Source organism: Lissotriton helveticus, chromosome 10 (assembly GCF_964261635.1).
Source record: "Lissotriton helveticus chromosome 10, aLisHel1.1, whole genome shotgun sequence".
Taxonomy (NCBI): domain Eukaryota; kingdom Metazoa; phylum Chordata; class Amphibia; order Caudata; family Salamandridae; genus Lissotriton; species Lissotriton helveticus.
Window position 1 is genome coordinate 158,472,825 of NC_136071.1, and position 23,229 is coordinate 158,496,053.

At 42.2% G+C, this 23,229-nt stretch overlaps 1 protein-coding gene across 1 annotated transcript in view; it reads right to left on the reverse strand.

The window, feature by feature from the left end:
* The window catches only part of GNA12 (G protein subunit alpha 12), a 236,472-nt gene that overhangs the window by 4,377 nt on the left and 208,866 nt on the right, over positions 1 to 23,229 (reverse strand). The window contains exon 3 of the mRNA XM_078664995.1: positions 22,706 to 22,756. Within this exon, the coding sequence (XP_078521121.1) occupies positions 22,706 to 22,756 (51 nt within the window). The remainder of the gene's footprint in view (positions 1 to 22,705; positions 22,757 to 23,229) is intronic.

Below are 23,229 nucleotides of genomic sequence, written 5' to 3' on the forward strand. Positions count from 1 at the left end.
GCTTGGTTGTTTGATCATAAGTTCCCAGATGAGGCTTCTACGGCGACATGTTTGGCACCATGCAAATCAAATAAACCGAGTAGGGGCGTTGATGACACTGGTCATTAGGGGAAATGGGTTTAATTTGTGGCAGTGATTACAGGTAGTGGGCCAGATACTCATTTTTGGAGACTGGTACAAATGTTTCTTTATCAAGATAAAGTGTCGGCTGCTCCATGCCCCTTGAACGTCCTGCGGTAGCAGATGCCATGCTTGTGTACTATGTGGATGATCGCTCCACACTTCTGCCTCACTTCTCCATGTACAGGCTGGTCCTTAGCATGGTACTGAGTCCACTATGCTCACACTTACACTCAGCCTAAGGTACATCAGACTCCTGTTCACCCTAGGCTGGCTAGTAGGGAGCATTTGAGTTTAGAATTGGTTTCAGCATAGCTGCATGAAAAGTTGGAGGAGCAGGGATTGGTGAGCCAGCTTAAATGGTATGAAAAGCAAGGTGAAGAAGGGTTGGGATGCTTCGCGTCACTGAAATCAGCAGCGGTGCAGCTAAAGGGAATCAGAGTAGTATGTGAAGTACAGCAAATGCTGGCACACTGTATTATTGGTGAGATTTGGGCAGTATGAAATGCCATTTAAGGGCCTACTGCATCCTCACAGAAGCTGGAACAAGGTCACCGAAGTCCAGTTTACCACCTCCCTCAACAAGATCCTACCACAGACATCCACGGTCAACACATCAGCACGCAACCTCCAACGCTATGTCTCCGACTGCGCCAACACATTGGCCCCACTCAGGCAAGCAGCCCTCCAAGAAAGCCAGCTGGGTCTCCCCCGGCCTCAAAGAGTCCAGGTGCACCTGCAGACAGCTCGACAACAGATGGAGGATCACCAAGATCACAGCAGAGCAGAAAGCCTTCAAATCTGCCGTCACCACACAGCACAGCTTTATCAGAACAACAAAGAATGCAGCCATCAAGAATGCAACACCAACGCATACAACAAAGAACTCTTCACTGTGGTCAAAGTATTCACAAAACCCAGCACAAACACAGCAGAACACCCCCTTCCCTCCATCTCCCCTGTTTCAAGACCGCTGCGACAACTTCGAATCCTTCTTCCACCGCAAGATCAAGGAAATCTAAGACCGCTACGCAACCCAAGACTCATCCATCCCAACCGCAACCACCGGACTTAGTGGTTCCAGCCTTCACCAGACCTTGACCAACTGGACTACCCCTCACCTCGGATGAGACCCTTAGGATCATGAACAGAACCCACTCCGGAGCCCCCTCGGACCCTGCCCACACCACATCTTCAACAGAGCCAGCATTTCCACGCATCGGAACTCTGCTGCACCATCAACTGCTTCGTTGAGTCTGCAACCTTCCCGGAAGACTGGAAGCATGCAGCGATCAACCTCCTGCTGAAGATACCTCCTGCCGAACTCTAGGAACTCAAGAACTACAGAACTACAGACCCTTCTCTCTGCTCCCAGTCAGAGCAAAAGTAAATAGAGAAAGCCATCAACACTCAGAGTTCATCAAAATGACCTCTCCCATTCAGCTTAAGAAGCAACCACAGTACGGAGACTGCTCTCCTCACTGCTAGGGATATCGGTGCCCTCCTGGACCGAGTCAAGACTACAACACTCATCCTTTTGGACCTCTCAGCCGCCTTCGACATGGTCTCCCACCACACCCTCTGCGTAAGACTCCACAACGCCGGCATCTGTGACAAAGCACTAGAATGGATTCGCTCCTTCCTCACCGGCCAAACTGAGAGTCAGACTTCCAACGTTCAACTCAGAACCCACCGAGATCAGCTGCAAAGTGCCTCAGGAATCTCCCTCTGCCCCACCCTCGTCAACATCTACGGGACCCCGCTTGCAGCCATCATCGGAAGCAACGCCTCAACATAGTCTCCTACGCAGAACACACCCAGCTGATCCTATCCCTCACAGATGAACCTACCTCTGCCAAGATCAACTTCCACAATGGGATGAAGGCATTTGCCACCTAAATGGAGGACAGCTGCCTCAAGCTTAACTCAGACACGACAGAAGTAGTCATCCTGCCCCCCCCCCACACTCCACCTGGGATGACTCTTGGTGGCCTGCAGTGCTTGGAACACCCCCCCCCTCACCCCCCACCCTCGGACCAAGCGTGAAACATTCTGTATCATCCTGGACTCCTCGCTCTTAATGAACTGCCAAATCAGCACAGTTTAGTCCTCCAGGTTCCACACGCTCCGCCTCCTTCGTAAGATTTTCAAATGGATCCGCACAGACTGCAGTAAAACAGTCACCCATGCTCCCGTCAGAAGCAGACTACTACGGCAAAGCACTCTACGCCGGCACCACCCAGAAACTCCTAAATAAACCGCAGACCATCCAGAATGCCCCCGCCAGACTCATCCTGAAAATCTATGGCGTAACCACATCACTGGCCACCTGAGAGATCTTCACTGGCTTCCTGTAAACAAGAGAATCGTTTGTTTATTATATTTTTGTTTGGCATATATAGCCATAAAAAGAAAGAACTACAATACATACTATTAAAATCTGCTTTGCATAAGCCCTATAACGTTAAAAAGTATAAAACACGATAAAATCCAGATAAAATTGAACAAAGAATCTCATGCAAACCGTAGGTGGTACCTAATTCATCATCGGCGAGGGGATCACTTATATTGGGTATACGTTTGTGCATCCGCCATAGGAAACAGGGTCCCGGAATATCCCCTATCATAGGTAACGTCACGTTTCAACCCCACTCCTTATAAATTATATAACCAGGTCCTTCAGTGACTCCTGTATGGCAATTAAAAATCTTCCCATGGCACACTTTGCATTAAAAAATCTCATTTATCAACAAGCTAAGCGCTTGATCCCTACTAAAAATTTCGTAAACAATAAAAAGGGGTTTCAAAAATGTTTTCCGTTCTTCTAAGAACCACAAGCAGTCCAACAAAATATGTGGGCCATTGCATTTTACTTGCAATCCACATGTACACAGACCTTGCTCATTCGTCATTGCAGATTTTATCATCCGATCCGTGTTGCATGGGTTTAGGCCCACTCTAAATCTCAAGATTGTATTTCTAAGTTTTGGATTGGGCATGGCCTCGATATAGGGGAATGTTTGGTCATTGGTCCACCAGTTTATCAAAAACCGGGAGGTCGATTTGCTCCTCAAATAACCCAAATCGCCCTCTCGGGCCTTCAAGTTAATGATAGCACGCAACCCCGACTTAGGGATCTGCTGCCCCGACCCCCATTGGTCTGAATCTAAGGATAGTGTGACACAACTTATCTAGCCTGGTTCTAGCTTGGGACGCCTAATTTAGTTCACTAGTCTATTTCTTTTTTTGCAGAGTTTTGCTATTTTGGAAGGCCCCTCCCCATTCATTCTCTGCCAAAAATTCAATACTGCTTGCATCCCCCGGAAGTTCCAGGATGTAAGGTGACATTCCACTCATACAGCCTGGATCATTGTTGCCGCGGGGAGTGCTAGCAGCTGTTTGACACATTTACCCTCTTCCAAGTTCCAATCCAATTTACCTCCCATATATAACACCTCTACACCATATTGGAACTGCAGGCGTACCAATGCATTAAAAGCTGATAAAATTGGCTGCAGAGAAGGACCTCCATATTTTTGCTTAAATTGTTTAAGGCCCCATACTGAAGCAAGCGCCTTTGTTTTGAATGTACGTGATCCTTCCAATTTAAGTTATTGTCGAACCACATGCCCAAATATGTATATCTATCCACTTCTTCCACTCTAACCTCTAGCAATTTCCAATACAGGGAGGACTTTTTTCCCCAGTACCATTATTTTGGTCTTTTCTAAGTTAACCGTGAGGCGTTTTTTTAGGCAATATTTGTGAAAAGTATCCAGTTTTTTTTTTTTTTGCAAGCCCCGCTCTGTCATGTCCATTATCACCAAGTCATCTGCATATAACAGACCAGAGATACGAGAGCCGCCCATCTTAGGGCTTACCCCACCTGCTCTACTCAATATGTTGGGCAGATCTGATAAAAATAAGGAAAATAACAGTGGGGCTAGGACACAGCCCTGCCGCAAACCATTCATTATTTGGATTTTGTTAGATAGGGTTCCTTGGGTATCCAAGATGACCCTAGCCCAATTACTTGAGTGCATTTCCTGTATTAGAGCTAGTACTGCCTTGTTGATTCCGAGCTCTGTTAACATTCTCCACAGTAGGCTACGATCCACTGAATCGAAAGCAGCTCGGAAATCTACAAAGCAACAAAACAGATTACCTCATCCCAGAGCCCTAATGCTTGTGTCATTGTCAATGGTGTTCCATCTGATCCCTTTAACATCTCAAGGGGAACACGGCAGGGCTGCCTTCTCTCCCCACTCTTGTTCGATCTATACGCTGAACCATTTGCCCAATCTTTGAGGGACAATGTTAATATCAAGGCGTTCGCGTATAAGGGTTGGGAGAGAAAGGTGGCCCTCTACGCCGATGATATTCTCATTTTTACCTCTGAGGCACATACGGCCCTTCCGGTAATATTCAAGCTGCTCTCGGAATTTGGGAAGTGTCCGGCTATGAGATCCATGCCTCAAAGACTGAGATGATGACCTGGAGCGTTGACCAGAGCTCACTTAGCTCTGTTATTCGGCCGGGCAATAGGATGAGGTACTTGGGCCTTGATATTGTAGAGGACATTGACCAGATTGCCACAACAAATTTCTACAAGGTTGCAAAGGACTGTCGTAAGTTACTACAGTCTTGGGCACATCTCCCTTTGTCACTATTGGGAAGGGTTGACTTGGTCAAAATGTCCATTCTGCCCAAGATTTCTTTTTTATTTAAAACTATCCCTTTATATTTTGATCCTTCTTTAACCCAAAAACTTCAGGCCGAAATTAACACTTTTATTTGGAATAAACATCTGCCACGAATTTCTTGGAAAAAGCTTAGGAGGCGCAGGGAAAAGGGGGGGGGGCTTGCTGCCCCAGACCTCCAGGCGTATGCCTGGGCGTTCCAGCTATCTCATGCCAGGATGTTATTAAAGAAGCCATCTGAGTATGGAGTGGGGACTCTGTACTCTACTTTAGTTAAGGGAGAGGGAGTTAGCCAGTCAGGGTTTCTTTTCAAATTTGGGGACCCCAAGTTAAAAAAAAAAAAAATTAAGTCTATCAAAATAGGGTACTTTGGTAGCATGACACCTTTATGGGATCTTCCAGATAGCCCGGCTTGGTTGAGGGATACACTTGCAGTGCCTATTAGAGAAGCAGGGGTGGAGGTCTGGGGAGACTTATTTGTCAATGGGGTCCTGCTCTCTTGGGAGTGTTTGAGCAATAAGATCGGTCCAAATTTTGCCAGGCTTAAATTCCTGCAAATATCCAGCTGGTCCCGTTCCTATACTGCACTGCCCTCTCGAGGAAGTAAATTTCCCTTAGGTGGTTATAGCTACCTTATAACCCTTCTAGTCGACAAACTTCCTGCTAAGGAGATTTCATCTTGGTATAATCTGATCTTGGAGGAAATGGATGGTGCTTTTTTGCTGCCAGATGAGCTTTGGTCGCCACATGTGAACAATTCGAATCTTCAAGTCCTTTGGAGTACATCATGTGGAATGATGTGGGACATTGTTAAACCGGCCTGGTTACGCAGGAACCACCTTTTCACCATTCACAGGGCATACTACTCTCCCCTTCGACTTTCCAAGTTTACACAGGGGAACATGGTGGCCTGTCCGAAATGTGGTCTGGTGGCCGCCCCGTACATCCACATGTTCTTCGAGTGCCCTTGCTTGTGCTCATTTTGGGAAGCCATAAGTAAGAATCTTTCATCATCAGTAGGTTCCAACATTGTCCTGGACCTTTCCTTGGTAATTTTTGGTCTTCTAGAAGGGGTCCCCACGTCAGTGAGGAAGTTAATCTTTTATTCCATTCTCCTTGCTAGGAGGGAGATATGTAGGAAATGGAAGGACTCCCTACCTCCCTCTATTAATGATTGGTATGCTTCGGCCCTGCAGGTCTCAAGGTTAGACCTGGTTAGAGCTGGGAACCCAGCTAAAAGATCTTTCTGGCATCTCCTGAAGTGGGATCATTGAGAAACTGTTTTTTTTCCCCCACAGGTCCAATGATTAAGCCATCAATCCCCCCTTTGGGAATAGCTGGGCTCTGATGCTTTTATCAGTATCCTGGCTGTACTCTGGCAACCTCCACAGGTTTTATTTTAGCGATCATGGTTGGTTGAAGCATTTTTGCGGAGGGATGAGGTCTACGTTCCATTTCTGTCCCTACCAGTTTAAAGAAAACTGAGGCAGCATGTTGCTTGTTAACTTATCGATTGCACATTTAAAGCCTAGGTGGCAAATGAGGACACAAAAAAAAATCAAAGAAAAAAAGGTTACCTCGCACCTCAATTGCCTTCTTTGCCATTGCCCAAAGACCAAAACAATGGTCGATGGTTGAATGGCCCTCCTGGAACCCACCCTGCTCTATTGGTATTAGGTTATACTGCTCTGCCCAGGATTTCACTACACCTAGTAGTATTTTAGAAAAAACTTTTTCCCCTACATCCAGCAAGCTTATTAGGCGGTAGTTCTGGGGTAGTGTTGCATCCTCTTTTTTATAAATTGGCCTCACAATCGCCCCCTTCCAACTTTCTGGAAAAAAAACCGAAGTTATAAAATGTTGAAAGGTCATATTTAAAAACCTTGCCCACCAATCTGTACTATTTTTTAAAATAATTGCAGGTAGGTTATCTGGCCCAGCTGCTTTAGTTAGTTTTAAGGACTGGATAGTTTTTTATATTTTGAATGGAGAAGTTCAACCCTTGCAGTTCTAACTCCTCGTACCTTATTTCCAGGGTCTTCTCCCTATTTGAACCATTATACAGTTTACTCAAATGGCTGGCCCAGTCATCTTCACCCACTAAACACCGCATTTCCTCCTGTATGCTTCCCTCTTTTACCAGGCGCCAGAATGATCCTATATTATTTGTGTTAATCACATCTAACATTGTATTCCAATTTTTGGCCATATATTCTAATTTACTGTCCAACTTATTTTTGTATTCCTGTTTTGCCCCTCGAAGGCTCTCTAGCGTTCCTTTATCTGGCCTTTTCCTTAACTGTCTTTCCCATTTTCGTACCCTCAACTTTAGCTTCCTACACTCGTTATTGAACCACCCATTTGTTCTTGCTTTCTTCTTAAAGACTGGCCCTGCCTTTATCTGTATCCTTAGGCAGTTTACGATCTGCTCTATTGTGTGCTCGTACTTGGTTAAAATTGTATCGTCTTGCACTGCTTCCCCCACAGCCTTATAATCAATCATTACATTATTAACCAATTCCAGGCTGTCCTCTGTTTTGCGTGTAGTTATACGCCTGGGGTATTCAATCTGTAGAGGAATCACTTTCTCTCTTCCCAACTCTTGTTCATCTTTATTATTAACTGTAAAGGCCAGTGGTCACTACTGTCGTGTATTTCTATAGGTTCTGAATCGATCCCCCTATTCCTGACCCTATTCTGGTTAAACTACCTAGCTAGTTAACTAACAGTCAGCCCATGAGGCAAGAAATCCCCCATGATGCAGATACCGTTATCTGACGCAGTCACACTACGGCACAGGAACGTGTTATCTGATTAGGTCATAACGCTTGAGATCTAATTAGACAAGCGACATTCCTCCAGCCCCTGATAAGGCATACGACGTTCTCATAACAAATCAAACCTATGACAACCTGGATAATCCATGCGGCCATTGTTTTGATTTCACAGAGAACTTTAGTAAAGAATGTGCTAACGAGCAAGTCGTATGACATCTTTATTGACGTACCTATGTCCATCCTTACGTCAATCCCGGCACCTTTAAGGTATAAATATTGCCGACCTTGCCCTATGCAAACACACGCGTGGTGACAAGACGGAGCAGCCATACTTGCCGAAGCCGAGAGCAGAAGCAGACCCCGCAGGCAACAGCCCCGCCTTCCTGACGCGCTGAGAGACGCGCTGCTATCTCAAGCCGAGAGACCCAGCACCGGCGCTTCTGGGCAGCCCTCGCAGGCAGCCTGGAATATCGAGAGCAGAGAAAGAGATACCATTCCTCATTCATCCTAAATTCCAGGTACAGAACTGAATAACCCCTCCTAGAGAATTCTTTAGTTATTCACTTGGCAAAAACAAACTTAACTTAAACTGTAACTTTCTATTCCCGCCCACGTATTAGACTTAGGTCAGGTACACGGGGTAGGCGTATTTAGAAACACCAGTTGAGCACGTTTAGTCAAATGTATATGTGTATGTAAATATATTTTAATCATTTTAAAACATCATATGGCTCAGAAACCATATCAATGTTTTTACAGTATTATTTTATACTATTGCTTTTAATGTATGCACTTTACTTAACTATAAGTATTGCAATAATATCGATCCATTTCTCTTGTACGAGAAAAGAGACTGATCAATAAATAACACCTTTTATTGAACACGCCCGTCTCTTCCTTTTCTCTACATTCTGATGAGACTAAGAATGCACGTACTGACTGAGTAAAATAATTGCCTTGTGCTCACACGACTCTTGAGATTGACTCTTGATTAGGGGAGAGCAAAGTTGTCATGTTCTATGGTTGTCAGAAACTAAATCCCTTCTTGTCTAATCAGGGGAGTTAATCCTTCCTTGAACATTCGAGAAAGTTTCTAGCGAACTCTGAGCTTAGCTGGCAAACCCAAAAATTAAGTCTAGCATCGACAGTTGTAGACCTAGTTAACGTCTGGCCTAGGCCTTTACTGCTGTAAGTACTATTCCAATGCGCAGAGCCTATTGGGAAAATAGGAGCTACACTACATGGCGCCCAACGCGTTTGGAAAGGGCGATAAAACTAACGTAAGACATTTAGAGTAACTCAGTCGTGCTTTCTCACTCAGACCCCTTTTCCCAAATACTCCAAAGACGTCTGGAGTGGGTGAAAGGTTATTATATCCTCCAAAACCTCGCAGGAGGGAACTCCTATGTATGGTTCTTGGTCTAGTCAACGTTGAAGGATAAACAGTGTTCCAAAATATTGTGCATCTAATCTCTGTTTCCATAAAGAAACCTGATCTGCAAATAAACATAATACCATCCTGTCAGCAAAATGGACAGCGATGAGGAACGAGAGGTTACTAGATTAGCTACTGAAATAGCAGATGCTGATGCTACCATGCAAGCAGCAGACGCGGATATAATACTCATTCCGGTCGCCAAAAGGAGATCTATAACCTTAAAACTTATAGAAAATGGACTGACACCTAGAGGTGGCACAGTCATATTCGTAATCGAGGCACACGAATATCGGCAGACAGAGGTATACTATACATGGATACATTTTCCAGCAGCTAATACTATAACAAAGTACTTCCACTATTACAAAGTAGAGGAACCTCCTAATGAGTACACTCCTTTCGAGGAGGTGGAAGTACCACTCAAATTCCAAGAGCATTTGCTCTTATTTGATGGCGCCCTAAAACATAATAATCACATTACAAGGCTCGGTCCTTTAGGAAGACCAGGAGCAACGTGGCCGGTCTTAGCCGGATACACACCATATCCAGACATCGAAAGAATGCCTGCAGCAGAGCTGTTAATACAGCTAAAACAACTACTAAAAATTCACAGACAATTAGTTCAGTATGTAATGCGGACTTCAACAATTCAGCCAGCGATTAAACTACCACAGCTGACCCCTCACCAGGGGAACACAAATGAAATTACACCACAGAACATCCAATCCTGCCTAGGTAAAGTTCCAGCTAAACGGGAACAAATACCATTCTGGTTGGCACAGAAAATTACCCAAATAGAGGCGGTGTTTCCTGACACCACCCCATTAGAAAAACACAGGATTCTGACTATATGTCTCCCAATGGGAATCGCACCACACATTGAGGACTGTGACACTTGGGGTACAGTCTTTGCTTCCATCTACACAAAAACGCACGGTGTTCCATCCATTTCGGTAATACCAGATGTGCTAAAACAAATTCAAGATGAATACGGTCCAGAACCTGCTTTAACTCTTGGTATGAAATTACTAAAAGACTTCAAGCAGGTCTCGGCGATATTACTAGCCAACATAAAGGGTGAAGCAGCAAACGTGGCGATCCGCCAGAGGTTAAAAGAGACAGATATAGCAGACCAACCAGCTGAAATTGCCAGAATCATAGAAAAATCCTATGAAGAACTAGGCAGAGATAGTCTAGGTGGAATACCAGTAAAACCGCAACTGACTACAAGTCCAGAAAAAATGTTTTTTAATAATAATAATAATTCACCAAAAAAGAACTGGGATGGGAACAAACAATCCAATCCAAAAGAAAAGAAATTCCAGTCCAGAGGAAGGTCTCCTAGGCGAAGAGAGAAATCTCCAAACCCGAAACAAAGGTCACCCCAGAGTGAACCCTCTGGGAATAGATATAACCTTAGAAATAGGGATAATATTAAAAAACCTGATAGATATCAAGACATTGATACACGTCCCTCTCAATCTTTTCAGAATTCCTCGCAGAAATCGGAAAGAAGAGGACGATCAGAAGAGCACGCCAAGTCCAAAGACAAGGAACCTGCTCAACTGAAAAAGAAATCACAATTTCCAAAAAAGAAGGTAGCCAGTATCAAGGTAGTTAACAATGCCGAGAATACTGAGGACACAACTGAAAAACGGAGAGTGGGCTCAGACAATGCTAGACAGCGCAGCAGAGGTGAGCATAGCTCGCAAAGTCCTTATGGATCATCTGGAGACAGTGGACACGAATGAATACCTTCAAGTGGAAACTGCAGATACCAGAGTTAGCAAGCCCCACAAAATATACGAGATAACATTACGTATAGAGGGAGATAAGACTAGGAAAATAAGGGGACTATTTTGGGATAACCTCTCAAAGGGTTATGACATACTTTTAGCTGAAAAAGACTGGCCACCAGAGTTTGTCAGGGAGTGCCCTCATGGCGAAGAAGTAATTATGCCTGCCTTCTCGAATCAAATCCCGATTCATAAAAAATACACACTTGCTAGAAAGTGGGCAGTGGCCTTAGCACCTGCTTTATATAAAAATCATGTAGGATGGGATGAGGATTCTCCTCCTCACAAAGTCCAGTTAAAATCACAACCAACTGCACAAAGGCAGTACCCAATTAAGCAAGAAGCTAAAAAACAAGTAAATGAAATACTAGATCAGCTAGAATACCAGGGGGTGATTGAAACTTGCACCTCACAAATGAACAATCCTTTGTTTCCGGTCTCCAAACCAGACAATTCATATCGTCTAGTTTTGGATTACCGACACCTTAACACATGTTGCAAAACTTTTGCAGTGCAAAACTCACACAGTGCTGCACTAATGAATAACATAGTGCGCAAAAAATACAAAACTACCTTGGACATCTCCAACGGATTCTTTTGTCAAAACATAGCACCAGAGAGCAGATATTTAACAGCTTTCTCAGTAAATGGCACTCAAAAACAATTCTGTCGGTTAGCCCAGGGGTACAAGAACAGCCCGGGGGTATTCTCAGCGAGAGTAACAGAATTACTACAACAATATGATGATGAAGCATTATCTTATGTCGATGACATTTACTTAACAGATGATGACTTGGAAACTCACTTGAAAAGAGTGAACACCATAATACTTGGTTTCGCTGCAGAGGGTTACAAATTCAACTTCAAAAAATCCAGAATTGCCCATCTGACAGTCCTATTCTTAGGATATGAGTTATCAAGTGAAGGCAAAAGCCTGGCAGACAATTTCCTAGAGAAATGTGCCGTAATCCAAGCTCCTAAAACACTAAAAAACCTACAGTCAATTCTAGGCTTCCTAAATTTCGGAAGAACTTACATTGCAAATTACGCAGAAAGGGTCAAACCCCTTTACGATCTAATTAAACCAGATTTTAAAAGATCAAGTTGGACTCAAACACACACAGACATTTTGAGATCCTTACAAACAGACATGCTAATTAAGACAAAATTAGAAACACGTGATAATACACGCAACCTTGTGATCCGAGTCATCCCAGGGAGATGCGGATTCACATACCTGACCTCTAATGAGGGAGAAAAGGTACCAATTGCATTCAAATCACACTTGTACACAAAAGCTGAACAGAGATTCAGCAACAAAGGAAAAATTGTTCAAGCAGTTCAAACCGCAATAGCTAGAGAAAAAGACATAGCTGACGGTAGACATATCACAGTCAGAACAGCTGAATCAGCCTTCGAGGCACTAACAACACCGTGTAATTTACCAACAACAACATTGAATCCGGAATGGATACAATGGGTGAATTCAATCACAACGGACAAAGTATACTACTACTTTGATCCAGAACTAGAAGAATTGGAAAATCTAAAATATGAAAAGACGTATCCTCTGCCAATCGACATTCTGCCTCTACGACATTACGCCTGTGTAATCTATACAGACGGACATGCTCAACCCTCCGTTTGGGGAGAACATGCATACAATCCCACATGTGAGATCACAAAAGAAGTGTGGCGCGGAGGTAAACTAAGACCTCTATTAACAAAATCACACTCAGTAGAAACAAATTCAGAACTGCAAACTGAAATAATAGCTTTGAAAATGGCGCTAGATAATGCGGATCGCGAATTCCCGACACTTATAGTGTCAGATTCATATTTCTGCGTCAAAGCATATAACAAGGATTTGCAGACATGGATTCAGAACGGTTACAAAGATGACACAGATGCACCAATAAAGCAGAGACTTCTCTGGGAACAAGTAGCTCTTTTACAAAAAGAACTACCAAAGACTCACGTGATACATACACTGAGTCATCAACGTGATGGCGTTCACGTTGTGGGGAATTCATTGGCTGAGACAGCCGCAGCGGCAGCCACTAAATCGGCTCCCGTAGATCGAAAAAAGCATACATTAAAATACATTGACGGTGAAACATTGCTGGCGGTGAAAACGTCATCAAAAGGCGACTGCTCAGCGTTACAGATCAACTATCCACTCAACTATACATACATAATCGATGCAAACTCCGTCCCTTTTGCTCGAATCCCTGGAGTGGGGGATAGAGTGATTCCAAACATGGACAGGAGAAACTTGTTAATCGCAGACGCACACATGGGCGAGGGTCACAGACACCTTAAATTAAAAGATTCTCTGGAAGATTTACAATCACGGTACTGGTGGCCAGGCATGAGCCTCCATCTTACCATCTTTGTAAAAAACTGCCCAAACTGCAACAGAGATCGCAGTGGGGAGAGAAGCAGTTTAATACCTCGTCGTATCAAGGCAGATAATATTACCAGCAAAAAGAATGGCTTGCGATTAACATATACAGGCTAGTTCCCACTTATAATGTAGATCCACAGCACTCAGCTGACGTCCGGACTGTTATACAAGATTTGCGAGTCTAAATGGCATATACGCTAAGAGCATGCTACGTTCGACCATTTTTTTCCTTTTCTCAGGCAATCCAGCCTGGGGGGGAAAGAATGGCCAAATGAGCACAGCCCAGCGGGAATCTTCTCACTTCCTTCCTGAGGGTATGGGATGGTGTAAAGAAAAAACCAAGACAGAAAGCAATCTATAATAGAAAGGATATTAGGTTCGGGAGCTGGGTGGGTCAAACATCTAATAAGTGTCCAACGTAGTCTAAATAACTTGCCAAGAAATTCTCTGAAGGGATTCAGTCCGTACGAATTATTATTCGGAACTAGGATGTTGATCTCTGACCTTGATAGTCAGACTTCAGTGGTAACAGAAAAAAGCTTTGATGTCAAAGACCGTTTGGCTATTTTGCAGGACTTAAACAAAACAAGAAAAGACCTGAGCAACATACAGTTGAAACAACAGCCAACAACCACTGAAGAATCACCACCTGTCCCAGCAAGACCTGTCTGGATTCCAAAAGTCGGGGATCTAGTCAGGGAGAAGATCGCGGTAAAGAAGGAATTTGGGCCTTCTTACAGAAAAGCAGTTCCTGTCTTGTCTGTCAACGGGACAAGATCAGTTGTACTACCGCCACTTGCTGGAAAAAAGGAGAACCGAGTTGTATCCATCGACCTGGTAAAACCACAACATGTGGCCGATAACAAACAGTAGGCCAAGTGGACTCCCAATAAGTAGCAGAACACCAAGGTTTGCTACCAGTACAGAGGTCCTAACAAAGAGGCTCATCACATTCGAAACGCCTACAGAAGAACAACAAGGACTATGCAACAATGCAATAGAACTTAGACCTCTGAAAACCCAAATAAAGACATTTAGCAGAGACACACCAATCTATACTGAAGTACCAAGTGAAAATGCAAAAAACAAAAATCCTGAACCAATTGGAACAATTGACAGAACTGCATCCGGTTACTTCATCAACTTCGATGATTCCTCTGAAGGCTTCAGCGAACAAAAGACACAGCCATCATCAAAATCCTTTAAAGACAAAGCGAAGGAACTTTTAAAACAACTAAAAGAAACATATCTGATTTCTCCATGGATTGAATTTTGGGTGGGTTTTGGTGCATTTATCCTCATACTTTGGCTCATCATGGTATTTACCTTGGGACGCTTCATTGAGGGAAAATATGCTAAAATGGACACAGCAAGTCAGAACATCAACTTGGTCCTCAAACCACACACATCTTCACACGTCGAGAAACGAGAACTTTCTTCAGAACTTTCTTCAGCCAACTTCACAGCAATTCCAATACCTGGTGGGGTAGCCTGGGACAACACTGACTATGAAATTTATGGTCCGGTCGAGATCCTGAAATATCCACACCAAATTAAGATCTCTTTGAGTGACTTTGCAAAACCAAACTCATTTGCTGATGATTGGGACTTTGAAAGTATAAACAATATGATGTCTGACTTAGTAATGTCTGCTAAATTTACAAAACATGATTATTTGCAAGGTTCTACAAATTATGATAGTATGTATTGCTATAACCACTATGGTAACCATTTCTTGCATAAATCTGCACAACCTAGAAATGTTTTAAATTTTAATCAATGGGAACATTGTGCTACACCTCCAAAAGGGAGCTCTAGAACCGTTTATGACAAATATTCATACTTTCAAGGTTTTAACACTAGTAATGCTGAAACATTTTATTATAAATTGTCAAACAAGACAGGGACCAAAACCATGATAACCAACACAAAATTGATTTATTCTGATTCATTCTTTGAAAAAATGAATACTTTTGGATTCGATTATTGGGACAAAAATGTTGATTTGAAAAGTGTTTGGGGTACAAAAGAATGGCAAGTACAGGGTATAGAAGCTCTGTTTAGAGCCTGCATGATCCCAGAACAAATGATATTTTTAAATGACACTGTTCAACAAGCCACCTGTCTTGGCTTAGCCAAAATCAAAGATTTAAATAACCCGTCTATTCCAAAGCCAACAATGTTTAGCAATAACTCTGATACAGATGAAGAAATAGACATAAACCATATACTTAACCAAAACAGAACACATCCTGATTGGAAACAATGGTTGATCTGGCCCACAGATACAAATAACTGTCAAGATAGATTCCTGAATAAAACACAGGGTTTCAAAATGACCAGGCCAGACCCTAGATATCCCCAAAGACATCACCCAGGGATAATAACAACCTACAGTGTGGGCAAATTATGCCTTCAATGGCTACAGTCTTCCACACTGCCTGAAATTAAGCAACACCTAACTTTACTTACTGATGGTGCTGACTTGCGTGATTTCATAATGGGACCACGCAAACAGCGTCAAAAGCGTTTCATAGCAGCCTCTGTATATGCAGCATACAATGAGGATTGGAAGGTTACTCAAATTGAAACAGCAGAGAGAATACGTGAAATTGATCGTATTAATTTGGAAAAATCACTTTCTGTGGTGGACAATGGGTTAATGACTCTGTCCTCCAGATTTTTTTCATTGGACAGCATTGTGTCTTCAGCAATCGATATATTATCGCAAGACTTACTGTTATTACAACATGGTCAGTCACAATTGCGTTCTATCGTACAGCTTGGCTGGACGTTACAAAATCTGCGTTCAGGCTATGTGCCTTGGCGTTTAATCAACACTACGTCACTATTCCAAATCTTTAACCTTACTGATAGACAAATCGGTATGGCGCAGAAGGGTGCTGATTATACAATCTTGAGCATTGAAAAACTAGAAAGATTACCGTTGACAATGTCAGAACGACCTGTCAGTGAATGGATAATCCACGGAATCATAAATATTCCAATCTCAACCTTCAGGTTTCAATACTGCCAAAAATATATACAGGCTGGCATGTACGAGAAATTGGGAAAGGGGTACCTTAAAACAACTTGGAACCTGCCCTATTCACATGCATGTGTCAGTAACAAAGGACAGAAAGTGTTTCTTAGTGGCAACAATTGTGCTATGTCACTAAGCGGCACGCTTCTGTGTAACGGCATTAGTTTGCACGGAGCCTGTGAAGGGAATTCATACAACCTTTCATGTCACCAGCAAGGCGCACCTGCAACTGAAATAGAACCATTCTTTCAAAGACTCTATAATGGGAGTTACATTCTTATTGTAGACCGCAGATGTTGTAGTCTTATGCCCGGGACTCCTTATCTCGTCACTACGACGGCGAAGGTCAAGTGCTGTGGACGTTCTTTGTTCCCCAGCTCCTTTCCAGACAGGGAGGCAAGGGCATGGCCCGGTTTGAAAATTACTTCTATTCGAATAGACACTTTAAGCAGAATGAAAACAGTGCTTCTTCAGACGCCTACAAGGCTCACGTCATCAAAAGAAACGTATGATCTACAAGTCGCAAGGACGACTGCAGAGATACATACATTATTATCAACCAATTCCCCCGTACATTTCGCGGAAATCCTGAGCGAAATCTTAAATATTTCTGATACCACAGGGGTCTCAAAGGTATTTAAGACAGTATTTTCGATGGCATTAACACCATTCAAAGCCATACTGGGTATTTTTCCAGATTTCGTCCATTCGATTTTTGGCGGACTTCCCCTGATCCTAGGACTAATTGCAGGAATCCTATTCCTAGTCCTTATTTTTCGATATGGCAACCCATGTCACAGATCAAACTCTCGCGACAATGGAAGATACGATCCTAGCCATTGGATACCGGGACCGGATATCAAAAATCCTGGGACTCTCCCGGCTTAGAGACCTGAACATGACTTGGTTTCTATCATTTCGACCAATGTGGCAAAGGTGTGTTTTACCTGTACTAAGGTGTCTGCTATGCGGAGAAGAATGCGTGTTAGACACCTGTCTGACGCTACAATCGGATGCGCCGGTGGATGCAGATACACTGTTGGTTCCTACCAAGGTTCACGCACTGTGCTGCCCTCAAAGGCTGCCAATTCTGATGACGGCATTCCTGGAATCTTCACCACTGCGATTGAAGAGTAGTGAAGTTCGAGATGAAAGCAGCATCGAACAGGTACGACCTTCTGTCAGCAATGCAAATCAGAATGTCAATGCAGACAATCATGCGCATGAATGCATGGTTACCCCTATTTCCGACTTAGTGGAACTTTCCCATGAAGCTGTTGACAGTTTTTTCGAAAGCCTGAATGATATGATGTTCTCTCCGGAACAGCAATAGAGACTTTTGAGTAAACTCGCACACGGCGTTCCCTGAATTCGGCCTTCAACTTAAAAAATAAAGTCACATGAACAATTACAATCCAGTTCACGGACAGCAACTTTTTTCAGCAAGCCCTTAAAATATTTTTCTATATATTTTTTCCCCGGGACACTGACCTTCTGCTTAAAGTAAGAAACTATTCCTAGAGAACTAAGATTTCTATTTTTTTTAGATACTTTATAGACTTTATATAGACTTTAGCTGCCCGCTGGTATGTTCACAATATATTTTATGTGATGAAATGGTTTCGACTTTTTTTCTGTATAGCCATATTAAGAGCCATTTCATGTGTATTTCTCATATACCAACAAGCAATAATGCATAACAATGCGTGTTTACTTTTGCATTTAATTCATAGCTTAAGTGCATACAATATATATGACTGCAATTTTTCAGTATATTTGAAAATTTCAAAATGCATTTATGTATTTTGGGGTGGTAAGGTATACACTATACTCTATAGTATGTTGTACTATGTTATACTATGCTTAGATTAGTAGATATGACCATAGTTAGCGTGGAGTGGGTGTCGTGTATTTCTATAGGTTCTGAATCGATCCCCCTATTCCTGACCCTATTCTGGTTAAACTACCTAGCTAGTTAACTAACAGTCAGCCCATGAGGCAAGAAATCCCCCATGATGCAGATACCGTTATCTGACGCAGTCACACTACGGCACAGGAACGTGTTATCTGATTAGGTCATAACGCTTGAGATCTAATTAGACAAGCGACATTCCTCCAGCCCCTGATAAGGCATACGACGTTCTCATAACAAATCAAACCTATGACAACCTGGATAATCCGTGCGGCCATTGTTTTGATTTCACAGAGAACTTTAGTAAAGAATGTGCTAACGAGCAAGTCGTATGACATCTTTATTGACGTACCTATGTCCATCCTTACGTCAATCGCGCCACCTTTAAGGTATAAATATTGCCGACCTTGCCCTATGCAAACACACGCGTGGTGACAAGACGGAGCAGCCATACTTGCCGAAGCCGAGAGCAGAAGCAGACCCCGCAGGCAACAGCCCCGCCTTCCTGACGCGCTGAGAGACGCGCTGCTATCTCAAGCCGAGAGACCCAGCACCGGCGCTTCTGGGCAGCCCTCGCAGGCAGCCTGGAATATCGAGAGCAGAGAAAGAGATACCATTCCTCATTCATCCTAAATTCCAGGTACAGAACTGAATAACCCCTCCTAGAGAATTCTTTAGTTATTCACTTGGCAAAAACAAACTTAACTTAAACTGTAACTTTCTATTCCCGCCCACGTATTAGACTTAGGTCAGGTACACGGGGTAGGCGTATTTAGAAACACCAGTTGAGCACGTTTAGTCAAATGTATATGTGTATGTAAATATATTTTAATCATTTTAAAACATCATATGGCTCAGAAACCATATCAATGTTTTTACAGTATTATTTTATACTATTGCTTTTAATGTATGCACTTTACTTAACTATAAGTATTGCAATAATATCGATCCATTTCTCTTGTACGAGAAAAGAGACTGATCAATAAATAACACCTTTTATTGAACACGCCCGTCTCTTCCTTTTCTCTACATTCTGATGAGACTAAGAATGCACGTACTGACTGAGTAAAATAATTGCCTTGTGCTCACACGACTCTTGAGATTGACTCTTGATTAGGGGAGAGCAAAGTTGTCATGTTCTATGGTTGTCAGAAACTAAATCCCTTCTTGTCTAATCAGGGGAGTTAATCCTTCCTTGAACATTCGAGAAAGTTTCTAGCGAACTCTGAGCTTAGCTGGCAAACCCAAAAATTAAGTCTAGCATCGACAGTAGTAGACCTAGTTAACGTCTGGCCTAGGCCTTTACTGCTGTAGGTACTATTCCAATGCGCAGAGCCTATTGGGAAAATAGGAGCTACACTACACTACCTTTGTACTACAGTACTTCAAATCGTTCTATTTCCTTGAAGCACCATGCATTGATAAAAGCGTTATCAATTGGACAGTTCTGATTTCCTATACGGAAAGTCTTCCTTGCAGGGCGGTCGGTATTATACCGTCCATTAACAATGAATAGACCTATGGATCCTAGAAATTTTACTAAATGTTTGTATCGTACCGAATTAACTACGCCATCGAACCTTGCTGCAGGTATTTGTGCGGTAGTTAAAAGATCTTTAAAGACTTTCACTATGGGAGGGAACTAATTTATGATTAAAATCACCTAAGATCATTATCAGATGTGCTGCTTTTGTTGTGCTAATTGCCTCTAGATCCTTCTCTAACAGATCCAGTTGATTTTCATAGTCTATTAATGCGCCAGGCTGAATATATACATTGATCACGACTATTAGTTCCCTTCTTTGCATACCCCTATACAATTCTACCTGGCAGGCTAATAGCCAAGTACATTTCACTTTTAAATTGGTTATTTTATTTGCCCTTTTTGATGATACCAACGTTATCAGCCCCCCTGAGGGTCGCCCTAGATTCATTTGTACTGCCTCTTTAGTGAGCATAAAAAAAATCGATCAATGGGTTCGGGTATTTCACACAGCCAGGTCTCTTGAAGACACAAAATATCATAACTACCCAGCATTTCTTTAAAGGTTTCTGGGGTTAGCTGCCTTCTATACCCCCCTATATTCCATGAAAGTGACCGTAGGCTGTGTGAAAACCCCAATTCCTAATCCAGCTCACTCAACCCTTCGTCCATACTATTCCCCCAACTTATTGCAGATTCAGACAAAAGATCAAAACAAAAGAATCACCTTCTAGCTTCTCACGCACGCCTACAAATCTCTCAACAACACCGGACCTACATACCTCAACCACCGCTTCCTCCTTCTACACTCCCACCAGACATCTCCGCTCGACCCAACCAGCCCTGGCCACCATCCCACAGATCCGCAAGAGCAAGGCTGGAAAAAGATCCTTCTCCTGCCTCGCTGCGAAGACCTGGAACTCCCTACCTCTGCACCTTAGGCAATCACCATCACTGCCGCAATTCAGGAGACGTCAAGACCTGGCTCTTCAACTGAACCGCAGACCCCACCCCGCACCTTGAGGCCCTCACGGGTGAGTAGTCCCGCTTTATAAGAACATCGATTGATTGACTGACAAACTGGCTTGCCTTTTCCCTGATTCCACTGATTAAATAGTCTATCATTGAATTGGGTACTTTCACAATTTTTTAGGAGGGTGGGCTACATACATGTCCCAAGGTTGCTCCAGTGTGCTCCTATAAAGTCTGAGGCATGGAGACAAACTCTTGGGCAATTGTTTCTAGAATCATCTACTTTCACTATGATATTTCACTATGATATTTGTTAGAAAATAGGATTGTGAAAGGTGCACAAAAGAAAATTTTCAGTACTCCATAAAGTAAAAAAATACACCTGTATGGTGTCCCAATCAATGTCAAAAAATAAAAAGTTATTTGAATAGCTCCAAAAAGCCAGCACTTGTGAAATTAATAAACTTTAAAAAAGCTTCCAATGCCTAATGTGCATTAAAAAAAAAAAGAATTCAAAACCTCGTTTGGTTGATGCAGTTAATCACATATCAGAATTTAAACCGCATGTATATACTGAAAAATGAAAGTACCCAGATTTTTTTAAATTTTTTTTTACTTTCCTTAAAGGAGTATTCTAGTAGGAAAGGTGTGGTCAGATGGTGAAAAACCCAAGGAATATGTAAAAACGTGGTGGTGAAGGTATTCAAAATATTCAACAAGTAATGTTAATCCATCGGATATAAAATTATGCACAAAATGTACTTAAACGCTGGTTGATAATTTGCATCTAAGGCATTAGGTTTACCAGAACAACTAAATCAATGTTTGAAGATGTATAGGTTTTTAAAACTGTGTTAGATGTCCGAAATGATGGATTAGTAACTAGATTTTTAGAAAGGTATTGTTAATAAATGTGTTTACATTTTTTAGATACTGGAGTTTCAATGTATGATGTGCCGGCTTTTACTTAAAACTATTACCAAAACTAGTGAAAGTGAATGGAATTATTCATCAGATTGGATTTTGAGCCAGCTCAAAAAAAAGAGGCACGAAGAAAAGTGATTAAGATGGAAGAATGTAAACCTGGTAAATAGCGACAAAGGAGGCCTGCAGGGTCTAAAGAGGAACCCTGAAGAGTGAGATAAACAGACAAAGTGTAGAGTAGAGGTGGAAGAAAGCAGCAACATCTGGAATTACGAGAGGGGTCCTAACAAAGTTTACAAATTAAGCAATGGATAAATCTTAGGATCCAAAGAGCAGGACTTCATGCTACGAACCACGACAGATTTGTTGCGTTGAGGAGGCTCCACCAGTCTATTATACAGTACCAACCTTACAGAATTGTATGGTTTCGTTTTAACACTTACATCTAGATTTTCATTTTTGTGTTCATCTTATATGAATGGAGTACAATTATGGTACTTTTATACTAACCAAGCCTCACATCAAGTTTATACTACAGATGAGCGCCATCTAAAAACTCCTTGCAGACTATGCAAATGATGGGATTTCTTGATAAGAACCATAGTGCCTTATAAAATGATACATTTTCTGTAGGATTTTTATAATGTCAGAAAATGATTAGAAATTTCAATTTTCCGATTCCGGAGGTAAATTTTAAAGTAACATCTGAAAATATGGATTTAATAATAATAATAAAAAGACTCAAAAGAATACACTGTTAAAATACTAACCATACATAAATATCATAAATATTTCTCGATATAAAATTCTAGTACACCTAGGCACACTATCAAGCATGATCGTTTAAAGATGCTCAGGCTGGCGTTAAAATAGTCAATTAAACGAGACCCTAACGGGTGGATTTTAGCTAGAATTAAACCTCACAATTTTTGTAAGGAAATAGTTACATAAGGATGATAGTCTTTCAGGAAACTATGTTTTTATATTAAACTCTTTCCAGTCTGATTAGACCCCCCAAAAATACTTGTATTTCTTTATTTTATTTGCTCTTCAATACCATCAGTCCTCAATTTTCAAAGTGCAGTCACAAGCGTCTACAATGTCATGTTCAACTTTATTAAACCGTAGCTTACCAGCAGCCCAATGCGGTCCAAGTTATCCAGGAAGTACTTCACAGACTCGCCCTGCAGAAAGAAACATATGTTTTAACGAAGTGAAATTGAAACCACAAACCATATCCTAAAACCATATGTCCTATGAGCAGGGTTATTAGGAAACACTAAAATGAATCCACCTGATTGGAAGTGGGGACTGTTGTGATGCAAGTGACTAAAATAACAAATGCACATTGTGTACATACTAAATCTATACCTCAGGAACATCCCCGGGTCTCAAGGGCTGCAAACAGGTCAAGCTTTCAGGCTATCCAAAGGGAGTCATCATGATGCGAGCGTGAAAGTATCGTGCACCAAAATTAACTACATATTTAATGGTTAGCCTGCAAACTAAGCCCTAGTGAATTATAAATACAAGCAAAAAGCTTTGCAATTCCAGTTTTTCACGTAACGCATTTTTATGTACAATTGTCCACTGCTTGCTGGTGATATATTTCCCCCCCCCCCCCCCGCTGGAGACTGGTTTCAGCAGCAAATGTCCT